The 14,875-nt window shown below is 53.8% G+C and overlaps 1 protein-coding gene across 1 annotated transcript in view; it reads right to left on the bottom strand.

Annotated features, from left to right (window-relative positions):
• LOC116832209 (short transient receptor potential channel 2-like) overlaps positions 1–14,875 on the bottom strand; it is a 33,625-nt gene that overhangs the window by 10,262 nt on the left and 8,488 nt on the right. The window contains exons 3-8 of the mRNA XM_075067013.1: positions 12,032–12,724; positions 11,148–11,348; positions 10,519–10,683; positions 9,612–9,786; positions 7,852–8,052; positions 6,554–6,716 (exon numbers count right to left, since the gene is read on the bottom strand). Of these exons, the coding sequence (XP_074923114.1) occupies positions 6,554–6,716; positions 7,852–8,052; positions 9,612–9,786; positions 10,519–10,683; positions 11,148–11,348; positions 12,032–12,724 (1,598 nt within the window). The remainder of the gene's footprint in view (positions 1–6,553; positions 6,717–7,851; positions 8,053–9,611; positions 9,787–10,518; positions 10,684–11,147; positions 11,349–12,031; positions 12,725–14,875) is intronic.

Genomic DNA, 14,875 nt, shown 5'->3' with positions numbered 1-14,875 from the left:
CCCTGACTGAACTAACCTTTAGCTCTAGCTTTTGCTAGCATATATATACCTACCCTGGAAATTTCCACTACGTGCGTCTGACGAAGATGGGTATCACCACAAAAGCTTCACGCCCTCCCAAAACGTCTGTTAGTCTATTAAAGGTGCCACCAGGAATTCTTGCTGCTTTTATTTAAGACCAAAGAAATGCCCACCCCTGACTGCCAGCACAACCTCACTCCTTATCCCTTCCATGGATACAAAAGGGGTGGAGATGGAAGATCCAGAGCCAAAATGGAACATGACCCTAAGTTGTAAGGGGTGGACTGTGGTGTGTGCATTGCAGATACAGTTGGGCCTGATAGGAGGAGGAGGGCAGGAACGGGGAATGGGGAAGGGAAATGAGAAATGGGAATAGGAAAATGGGAAAGGGAATGGGGACACAGGCAAGCTCTGCGGTCAGAGCTGGAAAGGGGGACATGAGGAAAACGCTCTGTGTGTCAGTAGCTGGGAATGGAACACTGGACAGACTCTGCCAGCGTGTAGAGCTATGGACATGTTTGCTGGAACTAACCGCAATTAAACATTGCATTGCCTGCAACTTCGCATCTGGGTTTTCTGTTTTCTGTCTGCATTGGACAGACACCAAAGAGGGGTGAAGGGAAAGCCCTCTAACAGTTATGAGGCCAGACTATAATATGGTTCAAAAAAGAACTAGAGAAGTTCATGTGAGGGGACAGGTCCATCAATGGCTATTATTCCAGGATGGGAGGGAATGGTGTCTCTAGCCTTCTGTTTGCCAGAAGCTGGGAATGACAACATGGGATGGATCACTTGATGATTCCCTCTGTTCATTTCCTCTGAGGACACCTGGCATTTGCCAACTGTTCAGAGGACAGGATACTGGACTAGATGGACCTTTTGGTCTGGACCCGTGTGCCGTTTTTATGCTATGCCAGCACAGTCTCCATTTAGTGTTCCACGGTAGCAAAGTGTGAGAGGGGTAATTTGTCTGGCTGAGACGGGAGCCGGTGCTGGGGGCGGGCCAGTGGTGGATTTTGTGGCACTGGACCATCCCCACATGAACAGGGCTTATCGACTAGGTCCTCCAGGTCAGGGCTGTTGCGTCTCCCTGCCTCTCTGATCTCCTGTTTTGGTTTTCCCCCGCAGGTTCATGTTCCATTCCTCAATGATCATTTCACTGCGTTCCTGTCGGACTCAACAACACCTATGTTTTCTACCAGGAGTTCCAGCGGTCTGGGGAAGTACGGCCTTGTGCAACCAGGGCTTCCCAGGGCCTCCGGCTCAGGGGCAGGCTGGAGATGCATAGCGATGCCTGAGGCTGAGAGAAAGGGTGAAAGGCCCCTGCAGTATTCCGCGATCCCTGGCCTTCTGGGGCAATGCCAGGATCGTTAATGGGTGTAGCGTGAGTCAGACGAGGGGCAGCACTTTGGAGTGCTCTGCGGATGCAGCCTGTGGTGGAACTGGGAGGCCTTGGTTTATCAGTAGAAGAGGATTCCAAGAAGCCTGTGGGGGGGGCTATGGGAAAAGAAGCTGAAGACAGCGATGAGGACTCAGAGGGGATGTGATCAAGTGTTGGGATTGGTCGGGCCACTCCAGGAGGGAGTGGGGTTGTGCGGGGTGCTGGTGGGGATTTAACAAGGAATAATGGGGTGAAAATACAGATTGCATCTCAAGCAACCTTCCTGGGGGTCCAGGTGGATGCTGCCAGGTGCATCCTTAAGGGTCCTGTGTAGTTCAGTCTCACCCAGGACGATCTAGTGGACACACAGCCAATCCTGCCTCACCTGGGAGCGGTTTGCTTGATGTCAGTGGCTTCAGGGATTGGCGGCTGTCTTTGCACACTTGTTAGGGTGGGGCATTGCCCGGCTTTATAACCAGGCCCTTGTCTTTGCGCCCCCTCTCTGTCCAGCTTCAACGAGACTGTTCCAGTTCCTGGTTCTGCGACTATGTTCGGGATGGAAGCGAGTACAGTGTGGTGGAACATGCCCCAGTACGCCTGGGTGGAGATTCGTTGGGGGCGGTAGCGCTCTACGGGATCGTTCACCATCGTCATGGTCATCGTCCTTCTCAACATGGCTCATGCCATGATCACCAACTCCTTCCAGAAGATAGAGGTTTTACGGCTGCTGGCAGCCCCTGCCGGAGTGCGGCTGCAGCCCGGGTCCCGCTCCTGGATGCAGAATGGACCCGTGGTGAATGGGCCTCCTCTTAACGGCAGCTTCTCTTCTCCTTGGAAACTCCCCGCCTGTTAAATAACCAAGCATTGGCAATTCCATTTCAGCCTCCCTAAATCTTCCCTCCTCCTTCCTCCCCCAAACACCATCAAAATACAAATTCCCTATTGTTTTGTCGTATTGCTTGTGCCCCTATCGAGAGGGCTGAGGTGCCCCACCCCAGAAGTGCTGCATTTTAATCCTGTTGGTATAGTATTGCTGTGCCCTGTCTGGTGCCCCATCCAGAGTGGCTGGGCATTTCTCCTTCACACATGCACTGGGGCCCTTCGTGTACAAAGGTGAAATTCCCCTCTGTTGCAGCGGTCGTATGAGTCCCTCTTCTGATGACCTGCACTGGGCACAGCTCTTGCGTTGGTGCCAGCTTCCCCACTGGGCCTAGCATGGTCCTTTGGTTTGAGAGCACTTTTTCCTTTCACCGAGCAGCCTGCTCCTTGCCCAGTGCTGAACAATGGCTGGGGCATCTGGGGAAGGGTCCCTGGGTGCACCTTAAGTGGATCAGGCCCCACCCACCAGCTGAATGCCCAGGTGTCACACCAGCTAGCGCCACACTGTGATTTTTATGAGTTTACAGCCAGTTCCCAGGAACCGAAGCTGGCCTCCGTCCCAGAGTCTCAGTCCCATGGCTCTCCGCCGTGATAGATGTCCCTTCCCCTGGCAATGTGCCGATGCCGTTTAAAATACCATTTTCACCCATTATTTATTGGGGCAGGTCGTGAGACCAGCTGGCCATGGCTCTGGTAGTGAATGGTGGTGACCATGGGGGCTTCTAGAGGAGCGGGTGGGAAGTCACACATGGCCTCAAAGGTTCTCTGATGCGCCCAACGCAGGAGCAGGATTGGCTCCCAACGTAATCAACAACCTTGCTTTCGCCCCTACCCCCGCTTTGCTTTTGCAGGACGATGCGGATGGGTTGGAAGTTCGCCCGCCTCCAAGCCTACCTGTCTACTTCAGGGAGGGCCTGACGCTGCCTTGCCGTTTAACATCATTCCCACACCAAAGTCCCTCTTCTACTTTCAGTCAGGTGATGTCATGCTCCGCAAAAACCGCACCACGCACGTTTGTTCCAGTGAGTCACCCTAGTTTACATGAGCACCTGAGAGATGTTAGTCAGCTCAGCCTACACGAGCCAGGATTAATTCCCCATTGACCTGTGGGAAACTTGAGGCAACAAAGTAACTTGCCCAGGTCACTGTAATGGGGCACAGTGCACCTGGCGTGCCTCCTGTGGTTGTCTTCAGGGACTTAGCTCTCCCAGCCTGGGTGCCCTCTTGCAGGCTAGTGTCTGCTTTTCAGGCTGGCCCCGTGAACCTCCAGACCCTGGTGCCCTTTACCGAGGGCTGCCCTCTGGTAATACCCCACCAGTCTCTAATGGGTCTCCCCTCTCTGGGAAACCCCCAACCCTTAATCCCCACTTGCCCTCAGTCTGGGCTATTTGTCAGTCATCATCAAACCCCCACCCCCTGGGCAGAGTGCAGGGTAAAAACTACTCTATCATAGACAAGGGGTTCGGACCTGCTGCCTTCCTCTGCCTCCAGATTACCTCGCAATCGGCCTTTCACCTGGGAGTTGCCGCTGGAGCTCCCCTGTGGCTCTCCCCTCCAGACGTGATTCACTTCCAGTAGGCAGCCAGGCTCTTGCTCTCTTCCCAGGCCTGCAGAGAGACTCCTCTTGGTTTTCTCGGCTCCACAGCCTTGCTATTAAGGGCCAAGCTGGGCCTCATTAGCCAGCCAAGCGGTAGCTGCTTTCCAATCAGTCCAGCCTTTCCCCTGGCACAAGCCATCTGCCAGGGTCTGTTAAGCCCTTCAGGGCAGGAGTGGGGTAACCACCCTACTATAGTCACCAGGTAGGGTTCACTGGGGTAGTGTCCACTGGCTCCTGAACACCTTGCAGAGCAGTTTTGGTGCTGTCTGGGGTTCTCTGCTCAGTGTTCCCCATTTGGGGTACCCTCATTTTGAAACTATGCACCTTAACCTCACTCCCTGGTTTTCTCATTTGTTGTCCCTCGTGTTCATTTGGTCCTGGGTCCAGTGGTCCCTCCCACTAGGCTGTGCGGAGGCTTGGCTGCCAACCCCCAGGTTTCCAAATAAAGGGGGGACCCCCCAGGGGGGGAAGGGGGGTTTCTGCTGCTGGGAGCGGGAATTGAACCCACATTCTTCTGAGTCCTCATCCAGGGCCTTTTGCCATCGGCCATCCAGCACTGCCTTTCACAGCCTAGGGATCAGCTACTTTAGCAAAGAGATCATTCTGTGCCGAGCTGGCTGAACTTGGTTTTGTTCAAATCTATTTTCAACCAAAAATATCCTTTTTTTACAGAACTATGAAAGTTGCGAGGAAAATTATTACGTTGGGTTATTTTTTTAGAGTTTCAGCATTTTATCGACCAAACAAAAACCAGAAAACCAGAAACTGAATTATTTTTTTTTTGTTAACTGGTTTCTCCTCTTTCTCTCCCTTTCTCCTCATTCAGTGGCAAAAATGGTGTGGGGGAGAAAGTGAAAAAAGTAAAAAAATTGGAACATTATTGGAAAGTTTTCAATGAACCATTTCAGTAAATTTAATTGTTTTTCTTGGAAATGTTCTCAACCAGTTCTCCTGAGGAGCCGAGACAGGTTCGGAGAAAGAATAATCCAGGGAACGCTGGAGTGTTCCACAAAGGAAAAGCTGTGGGGCGGGGTCGTTGGGGGGAAGAGGCGGGGCAGGGGTGGAGTCTTGGGGAAGAGGTGGAGAGGGGCGTGGCCTCAAGGGATGAGGTGGGCAGGGCTCTTGGGGGAAGAGGCGGGGCAAGGGGCTTGGGGGGTCTGGTTACCAGCAATTAGAAAGGTGGCAACCCTATACAGAGGCAGTGCTAAAGGCTGCTAAATTTGCAGCCCAAGGTGCCAGCACTTGCTGAGAGAGTCACTGTGGGGGAGTTGAAGTGGGCCCCCTGGCTCTAGCTCTCAGGACATGTTGGCCGCAGTGCAGGCTGGGGCTAGCAGACCCCTCTCAGTGCCTCGGCTGGGTAGCTGTCGAGGTTAAGTTTAGGGATAAAATCCTTTTGAAGGGGTGAAGGCCCCTGGAAATTTCCACTACGTGCATCTGACGAAATGGGTATTCACCCACAAAAGCTCATGCTCCAAAACGTCTGTTAGTCTATAAGGTGCCACAGGATTCTTTGCTGCTTTTACAGATCAAGACTAACACGGCTTCCCCTCCGATATGTAAGGGTTAATGCCTCTTTTACCTGTAAAGGGTTAAGAAGTTCACCTAGCCTAGCTGACACCTGACCAGAGGAACCAATGGGGGAACAAGATGTTTCAAAAGGAAGGAGGGAAGTTTCCTTTGTTTAGTCAGTTTCAGTTTCAGCCGGAGTGGAAAAGATCAAGGAACCAGCCTCTTATCAGAGCAGTAAGTTTTAGAAAGGAATAAATAGGTTTATGTTTATTTTCTTTTGTAACTTGTCTTTGTGCAATTAGGGGAATTATCAAATGGGTATTCTTGTGTGTATTAAGGTTTTTGCCCAGGGAAACATCCTGTGTTTTAAATCTGTTGTCTGTGAGATCAGCTGTATGCTATCTCCCAGAGGTTTTTCCTTTTACCTTTCTTTTCTTTAATTAAAAGCCTTCTTTTTAAGAATCTGATTAATTTTTCCTTGTTTTAAAATCCAAGAGGATTGGATCTGGACTCACCAGGAATTGGTAGGGGAAAGGAGGGGGGATGGTTAAATTCTCCTTGTTTTAAGATCCAAGGGACTTGGATCAGTGTTCACCAAGGACTTGGTGTAGGAGTCTCTCAAGGCTACTCAGGGAAGGAAAGGTTTTGGGGTGGGGGGGAGAGAGTTTTCCAGGTAACTTAGAAATCTGGATGGTGGCAGCAAGACCAGATCTAAGCTGGTAGTTCAGCTTAGAGGTGTTCATGCAGGTCCCCACATCCGTACCCTAAAGTTCAGAGTGGGGGTGAGACCTATGACAACCCCATTGTGGAGATGAGGCTGTCAGTCAAGGAAGGGGTTTTCCGTTGCCATAGGAGCACTGCCGCCCCAAGTGTTCTTTCGTGAACCTAGCTGGACCTGTGCCCAAGGGTAGGCTGGCACAGGGGTCTCAGTCAGAGGGGTGGTTTTTTCACACCCTGGCTCTGTTGTAGCTACAGCAACCTAAGTATAGACCAAGCCATGGACGTGGATCCACAGGGATGGGGCTAAGGCATCCTGCCAGGGCAATATGGGGCAACATGCAAGGCAGCTGCCAGTGGATAATATGCAGTGCCAGCCCCCTAGACTGCCCTGCAGCTCATTGCCCAAGGTGGGAGGGGGCAGAGGGTGGAAGGGATTCAGCCCCTACCGGATCATGTCGTCAATCATCTTCCCAATGGAGATCTGCAGGGTGCCCAGGGACTCATGGGCAGGGAGGATGTAGGCCAGGCGGGTGAAGCTCAGCATGCTGGTCACCGCAAACAGCACCTCGGCCACGAACTGGGGGTCTTCAGGCTGCCACTCGTGCCGTCCTGAACATGGGGAGAGAAACTTCAGAGACACAGAGACGGAAGGCGGGGGGGGGCGGCGGGGGGGGGCGCGGGAGGCTTGTTCGTGAGGCCTACTGGATAAGGCTCTGGGGCTGAGGGCTATTCCTGGCTCCATCACTGGCCTGCTGGGTGAGTCCCTGTCCTGCCCTGTGCCTCAGTTTCCCCATTGGTAACATAAGGATAATGACACAGACTTGCCGTATAAAAGTACCTATAATTGTCATTCCAGAGTTACAGCCATACTCCAGTTAGCTCCCCAAAAGCAAATGCTGCCCCCAAGGCGGGCTCCTCAACCCCCCTCCTCCATCAGTGTTCACCAGCATGAAATAATCATAACTACCACGGCCCAGCTCTTACCACTTTATGCCAGATTCCTACAACCAGAACACTGCAGATTTGCTCCCTGCAGAACGGCCTGACGCTGACCCCTGCTGGTGGCTGGGGAGAATTTCCTGGTTCATTCGAGTGGCCGTATTTTAATTTACTGTATTATAACGATCACGTTTTCTTTCAGAAATGCTGCTTCTCTGCTAACGTCAGTAAATAGGGGAGGTGATGTGTTCTCAGAGCACCGCTTGGGCAGGGAATTGACGGATTCCCAGCTTGTGGGGCCAGAGAGATCCGAGTCTGATCACCCAGCTAACACAGGCCAGAGATTTTCATCTCCTGATTCCTTCACATCGAGCCAGTGACTTGTGAGGGGAGGAAAAGGTCCAGCCATGAGCTGGAAAGGGAAATCTTTCAAAGCAGGGTATGAGGAGGTTGAACAGAGGGGATGGGACGGCTCAGGCAAGAGGGGGGCTGGGACAATGATCCAAAGCCAGTCACAAAGCCACTGTCCCTGCCAGCACTGACAGGCCTCCTTGTTGGTAAGAGGCCAAGGAGTGAATAGGCCGTAGAGAGCTCCTCTCCCCCGGAGAGATGTGTCTCTGCAGGGCAAGGCCGAGGCCCAGCAGTGGGGCAGGAGGGAGTGAAGCAGAGCCATGCAATAGCCATTCTGGGGATGAACGTGGAGCACTAGACACACCGAGCGGGAGGAGCAGGGCTGGGCCAGTGGCTGGAGGGGGCGGAAGGAGGCTGAGATCAAAGCCGGGGCACCCCGGCGGTGGCTCCTCACCGGCTCTGGTGAAGTAGTAGCACTCCGGCGAGGAAGGGGCGTCCAGGCAGTGCAGGTAGCCCCTCTCGGCGACCAGCACCCGCAGGGCAAAGGAGGCCAGGTACAGGCTGAGGATGACAATGTCCAGGCAGTTCCACAAATCCAGGAGGTAGCTGTGCAGCCCCTCGATCCACACCTCCTTGCACTCGTACCAGAAGAAGCCTGCCAGGGCGGGATGGCACGTAAGCACCAAGCCCTCTTGGGCTGACACCTCCCCAGGGGGCAGGTTGGATTCAGCCTCTGGGCAGAGCTTTCCCCTCTGCAAATTGGGGGGAGGAGGAGGGAGGAATCATCCTTTCTTCTTCTCCCTCGTCTGTCTTGCTTCTCTGCCCCGTCAGCTCCCATGGGCAGAGTGTTTCTACAGCACCCGGCACAGCAAGGTCTTGATCACAGCTGGGGACTTCGGGGGCTTCCACGATACAAGTCATGATGACTCCTAGCTACACCCCCATATGCCCCCCTAAATGCTCCACTCCGGGGATTCGCACTCTGGAGAGGTCTGCAGGCCACTCCCAGGCCGTAGACTGACCCAGCACCCAGCCTTGCCCCCATGGGGCGGGTTTCACCATTGACTGCAACGGATGCAGCATCCAGCCCTTAGTCCTCTTATCCCTTCCCCACGGATCGGTGCCTCCAGCCCTTTCAGCCCCATCCCCTTGGGCACTGGGCTTAAAAAGAAAAACAGCCCCGGGAGCACGTAGCCTGTGGCAGGCGATCACTGCCAGTGCACATGGGAGGATTCCGACCCTAGGGGCTCAGCTCAGCCGATTCCAATGGGAGAGTGCGGCTCCCTTCAGAGCTAATTGATTATTGCATCGTACCAGGGCCAGGGAAACCATCCACCCAACTCATTCCTGTTGGCTGTTCTCTCTTCCCCAGAGCCCTGGGCATGGCACATTCAGACAACGTTGCCTACTGGAGGCTAATTTCTCTCCCCGCGTCTATCTGCCCTGAAACATCCTGTCTATGTAGGTACTGAGAAGACCTTAGGGACACAAAGCCCTTCAGGGGGCTGGATTTGGGACTGAAGTTTATTAACAGCCGCTGCCTCTGTGCTGGCTTCAGCGCGGGCAGTGAGAGGTCTCGGTCCAGTCCCAGACGGGTGCATGTCCCTCTAGGAACTGCCACCAGGCCCTATGCTGGCCGTCTCACCAGAGGCAGCAAGAATTCAGTCAGCCCTGGAGAGGAAACCCCGCTTCACGCCTCTAGACCCAGCTCCCGCTGCTACACATTGGGATGGGGCGGGAGACTGTGCCCAGAGGGATTCAGAGGTCAGAATTGCTGTGGCCAGAGGAATGGGGGGGCTGTGCCCAGAGGGATTCAGGGAGGCAGGGCAGCTATGCCCAGAGGGATTCAGAGGTCAGAAGGGCTGCACCCAGAGAGATTCGGGGAGGCAGGAGGGCTGTTCCCAGAGGAATGGAGGGGGGCTGTGCCCAGAGGAATTTGGGGGGGCAGAGGGGCTGTGCCCAGAGGGATTCAGGGATGGGGGGGCTGTTCCCAGAGAGATTCGGGGAGGCAGGGGGGCTGTTCCCAGAGGGATGGAGGGGGGCTGTGCCCAGAGTGTGGGATTCCCTGGGGTGCAGACAGTTGACACAGGGCCTAAGTACCCTACTTAAGACAGCAGCAGACACCTGTTTCTCCTTGAATCCTGTGCTTTTGTAGTCCCCTGCCAAGTGACAGGAACAGTTGGACTCTGGCCGGCAGCTCTTCCCGCGACCTACCAGCCACCCAGACCATGTGCCGAGAGTTCTCCCACACGGTCTGATTGCGTCCCAAGAAGATGTGAAGCTTGTGTTCCAGGAACAAGGACTCCACAAGCAGGAAGATCAGGAACCAGAGGTAGGAGGCCAAGTGGAGGAGGAACTTGATCACTGGGATCTTCAGCATTTTGCCAACCTGCCCAGGGAGGCACAGGCAGTGTTACACCTCAGGGCTGCAAAGAGTCCCACAGCTGCCAATTCCCCCTCTGGAGGGAAGAGACCCACAGCCCCACGCTCATCCTGGCCTGCACAGGGACCCATTGAACTCACTGGAGGTGGGCTGCACAGACACAACAACTGCATCTCATTGGATCATCAGCACCACCATGCATAGCTAAGGGAGGGACTCTATTAGCAGACAGCAATAGTAGACTGTTACCCTACAGTGAAACAGCCACTAGCAGAGGCCACAACACACACTTAGCCAGTGTGTTGTATAAGGATCTCCCCAGGCAGACTGGGGCACAATATGCAACATACAGTTGAGCGAGGGGGAATATTTAAGCATAAAACTCTCCCTACCCAAGCATTTGCAGCAGCAAATCTGAAGTGCTGGAACAATGGAGAATAAACTCAGAAGGGGCACATATATGGTGGAGTTCAAATTCATTGGAAATGGGTGGATAATTCACACCCACACATTGTTGGTTCAGTTCTAGGGAGAGAAATCAGTAGAATTGCAATCAAGTTTACATGGGCACGTAGGGATTGCCAGCCTGGATGAGATCTGAGGTCTCTCTAGCCAGTCTCTGGTCTCTGAGGGCCCAGCACCAGCTGCACCAGAAGGAGATGTAAGAACCCTGCAGTAGCAGATAAGGGAGAATCTGCCCCCTTGTTGAGTCTCATCGTGGCCTGGAAGGCTGCTCACCCGCGACTTTGGGGCAATCCAGTACACCAGGCACAGGAGGGGCATGGTCAGGAAGATGGAACAGGAGACAAAGAACTTCCAGAGCGTGTTGCTTCCACGCCAGCCTGATAGGTTCCCGCACCAGATGGATGACAGCACTTGTTGGCAGATGGGATGGGCAACAAACTGATCCAGAAGGACAAGATGGGAGGAGATCAGTCAGTTGGGAACAAAAATATTAATAACCACCAGTAGCTTTCTGTTGCCCCAGCCCTTTCAGCCCAAAAGATCCCAAAGCCGTACACAGGCACTCTCTGTTTCTAAGGAGCCCTCACCTACCAGTGACATGCAGCCACCTCTTGGGTGGCACATGGTTTAGACGCTGCATAGTTGCACTGCACGAGGGCTATGGGCATGGGGTGAAGGATGATCCCACATCCAAGTGATATTCGAGGGGGGAATTTAGAGAGGAACGATGCACCCTGGAACCAGGACTCCGGGGTTCACACCCTGACTCCCAGGGATCGTTAGTGACGTCTCATCTGAAAGACTGTGCCTGCGGCGCTCCCTAGTGCTATGCTGAGGTATTGGCTCAGTGCTGAGCGCCACCTAGGGACACCAAACCCTCCCAGTCTCCTCCTTGGACTCACCCTCTTCTGGTTGTAGTTGACAGCCAGCCGGAGCCGGGCGAGGTTGGGGATGCCCTCCTCGAAGGCCTGGCATTCCAGCTCCTCCTCCTCACTGTCCCCCAGGTCGTTCAGCACGGCTGTCACCTCGCTCTGGTTACGGCACATCCCCAGCAGCTCAAAAGCAAACTCCTGGCTCAGGAGCTCCAGGTTGAGGTACTCTGGCTGTGGGAAGGGAACAAGAGGGGGCACGAGGGGACAGTACCTGAGGGCAGGTCCCGTCCCCTTCTACTGCTGCAAGTATTTTCCTTGTGCTCTTTGCCTCTGATTGGTCACAGCTTTGCCTCCTTCATTTGCGCAGGGGGCTGGAGTTGCTGACCTCTCAAGGTCCCTTCCAGCCCTACATTTCTATGACTGTATGACCGTAGTCAAGAGGGGCCATTTCTGTGGGGCCCCTCCCATAACAGCACAACAAGAGGTGCTCAGAGTGAGAGGGCTGCACATGTACATATGTAAAATTAACCTGTGGAACTCCCCGCTGCAGGGTGGGAGAGGGGCAAATATTTCAGCCAGGTTCAACAGAGGATTCGGCTCCTGTGGGTGCCAGGATGAGCATGTTTGAACATCTCCCTGGAGTGGAATCGGGGGGAGGCAAAATTCGTCCCCACCCCCGGTTCACATTGGGGAGGGACGATGACTGTGTTAAACCCCCAGGGTGCAAATTCAGAGCTGGTAGAAGCAGGTGTAACTCCATTGAAGTCTAGCATGTTGCACCTGCCTCTCTTCGCTCCCTGGGTCCTGCAGACCAGTCACCCCAGGGGATGAGGAACCCTGTATTCTGAGCACACAACCACGTCTACCTGCAGAACAAGGATGGACGAAGAGTGGAACGGAGACCCCAGCCTCACCTTGAACTCTGGCTCCTTGCAGGAGAGGCGCTGCAGCTCCCGGCTGAGCTTGAAGGCGGTCAGAATGGCATCCTTGCTGGCGATGGAGAGGTAGGCCCGGCTGGCGATGCCCTTGTAGGTGTTGATGCGGAAGAGGGAAAACTTGAGCAGGTCGTACTTGCGGCCGTTGCTGCACTCCAGGCAGGTGCAGGAGATCCTGTGGGGCCGGGGGATGGTGTGGCCTTTCTGCACCAGCATCTCCACGATCTCATAGAGGTCCTTCTCGCAGGCCAGGGTGAGTGGTGTCACGCCGGGGGCGAAGCGGGCGTTGTCGATGGAGCGGTCGAAGAAGGCCAAGGAGAAGGACTTGATGTCCATCTTGATGCTCTTCTCCTGGTCCAACTGGTCCAGCAGCATCTTCACCACCTGGGGCTGGTTGGTGTCCACGGCGACCAGCAGGGCCTCGTGGATCTGGCGGAAGTCAAACTTGACATAGCGCAGCAGGGTCCCGGTGATCTCCCCACCACCCATGCGGATGGCCAGGTTGAGGGCTTCCCGCCACACACGGTCCTCACTGTCAGCCTGCTGTTGCAGGATCCCATCTCTCCCCTGCAGCAGCTGCTGCACCCGCAACAGATCCCCCTCCTGGATGGCATCAAGGAGCTCACTGGGGAACTTCAGCTTCTTGTTGATTATCTCCCTCCAGTTGGGTTGCTGTGAGGGGCAGAGAGTGACACAGTGGTGGGTATGCCTCTGTGTAACCCCCATCTGGAGCCAGAGCTGTGCCGCTGGCAGGCTCCCAGCACCAGCTCCTTGAAAAGGAGCCCGCAAGCTGCTGGAGCCCTGGCTAGAGGTGGGGACTGGGCTGCCTGAGAATGGCAAGCTCCTTTCTGCTGAACAGAATTGATGTTCTCCTCAGTTTTATGCGTGCTAGGCAATAGCAGCCACAGACGCTCAATTTCACATGCATCTTTCACAAACGCCATCGTGTGGGGGTTTAGAATGGAATTTTTTGGGGCTCTCCAATTTGCTAGGAAATTTCAGTAAATTTGCTTTCATTCCAAATTGGAACAAATACCAAAATCCCCTGTGAACCCAAATCCCTGGAGCGTGGCCAGCTGCACCCAGGCGTTCTGAATTCCACTTCCTGCTCTAGCCACTAGAGCACTTTTCCTCCCAGAGAGGAGCCAGACATCCTGAATCTCAGTCCCGATTTAGCCATCAGATCACGTCCCTCCTACGAGTAGCTAGTAGCATCCCGAGATCTGCAGGGCGGCTATTCCTGGAGAACTCACAAACTCATGTAACCTGGATGTATCTGGCTCTGCTATGCTGAAGTAAAGCCAGAATCGCTCCATTGAGGTCTGTGGAATTACTCCAGGGATATACCTGAGAGCAGAACCCAGCTCCTCCCCACGGCTGTCAATTGGTTGGAGCTACCCAACAATGAATTTGGCTCAAGGATACGGGCTCGAGCTTCTGGCATCCAGTGGTTCTTTCCCATTTAGGGGGGCCAGGCTGGCTTGAACTCTCCCTTCTGCCCCCCATACTGTCAGCCCTTGCCACCATTGGATTGTTGTTGGTTTTTTACGTCAGTGCTAAGAGGCCTCCGGTTAGATCTCCCCTCCTCTGTGCTAGATGCTGTACATATACACAGCAAGAGCCAGTCCCTGCATCCAAGAGTTTACAGCTTAAAGGGACAAGACAGTGAGAGGAAGCTGAAGTTTTATTCTTCCCCTTTACAGATGAGGAGAGAGATTAAGGGACGTAGATGTAAGAGTCAGGATGAGCTGTACCCTGACATCTGGTGGTGAGTTATGGGGAGTGTGGAAAGGAATTTTAGGTATTTGCATTGGCACACCCACCCCACCTAGCATAGCCCATGGCAACCTGGGATGGTTATTTTGACAGCTCTGGGATCCCCAATTTCTTTGTTATTGGGGCAGGTGGAATAAAGTGTTGTCACCCTGATTATGTGAATGAGGAACTATGAGATTGCTTTATGACAGAGATGTCTCAACATCAATTAAGTAGCACTTGCTAGACAAGGGACATGGGTGCCAAAACCCATTGAAGGGGAGGGAGGGGGATTGGTGTGTGTACCTGATGGCAGAGGTGCCTTTTGAGGGCTTGGAACACTAATTGCACAGCTTCCTCTCTCCCCTGTTAAAGAGCAGAACTAATTTTGATTCCATTAGGAGTCTATCTAGAGGCTGCTGAGCTGAATTCACATTGGGCTAATGGTGCACCAGCACCAGGGCTCCCCTACTACAAGCTGAACTCACTAAAAGAGCTAAGCTTAGTGAGTTGAGATCATTGAGTGCTGTGTTAACTAATGGGGGAGCTTGAAGATCTATCACTAAGTGGCTGGCAGAGCGGAGCAGTTTGCAGCATGTTGGAGCAGCCCATGGAACAGTGAGTGGAGTAGAGTGGTTTGCAGTGACAGCTGGAGGAGCAGTGGAGCTGGTCGTGGTGAAGGCTGCAGCAGAACTCGACAGAGAGGCAGAGCAGTTGGTCCTGGCCCACGTAAGGTGCCCCTTAACACCCTGTGTGTGGCCCCCCCATTTCCACCTGGGCTAGGGGGGTAAAACTCTGCAGATAAACTTTTGAACTCTGGAGTGGCACTGACCAGAGACTTTTGGGTTGTTGGACTTTGGGGTGATTGGGCTTAAGACCCTAAGGGGGAAAGGACATTGCCAAATGTACTTGGAGGTGGGTTTTTGCTTATGGTTTGTGTTATAATCCTGTTTGTGGCATTTCTCCAACGTGATGCCGCATTGTTTCCCTCCTTTATTAAAAGGATTTTTGCTACACTCAGACTCCGTGCTTGTGAGTGGGGAAATATTGCCTCCTAGAGGTGCCCAG

Source organism: Chelonoidis abingdonii, chromosome 1, assembly GCF_003597395.2.
Source record: "Chelonoidis abingdonii isolate Lonesome George chromosome 1, CheloAbing_2.0, whole genome shotgun sequence".
Classification (NCBI taxonomy): domain Eukaryota; kingdom Metazoa; phylum Chordata; order Testudines; family Testudinidae; genus Chelonoidis; species Chelonoidis abingdonii.
Note: the sequence above shows the minus strand (reverse complement) of the source record. Positions and strands in the feature narration are given on the sequence as shown.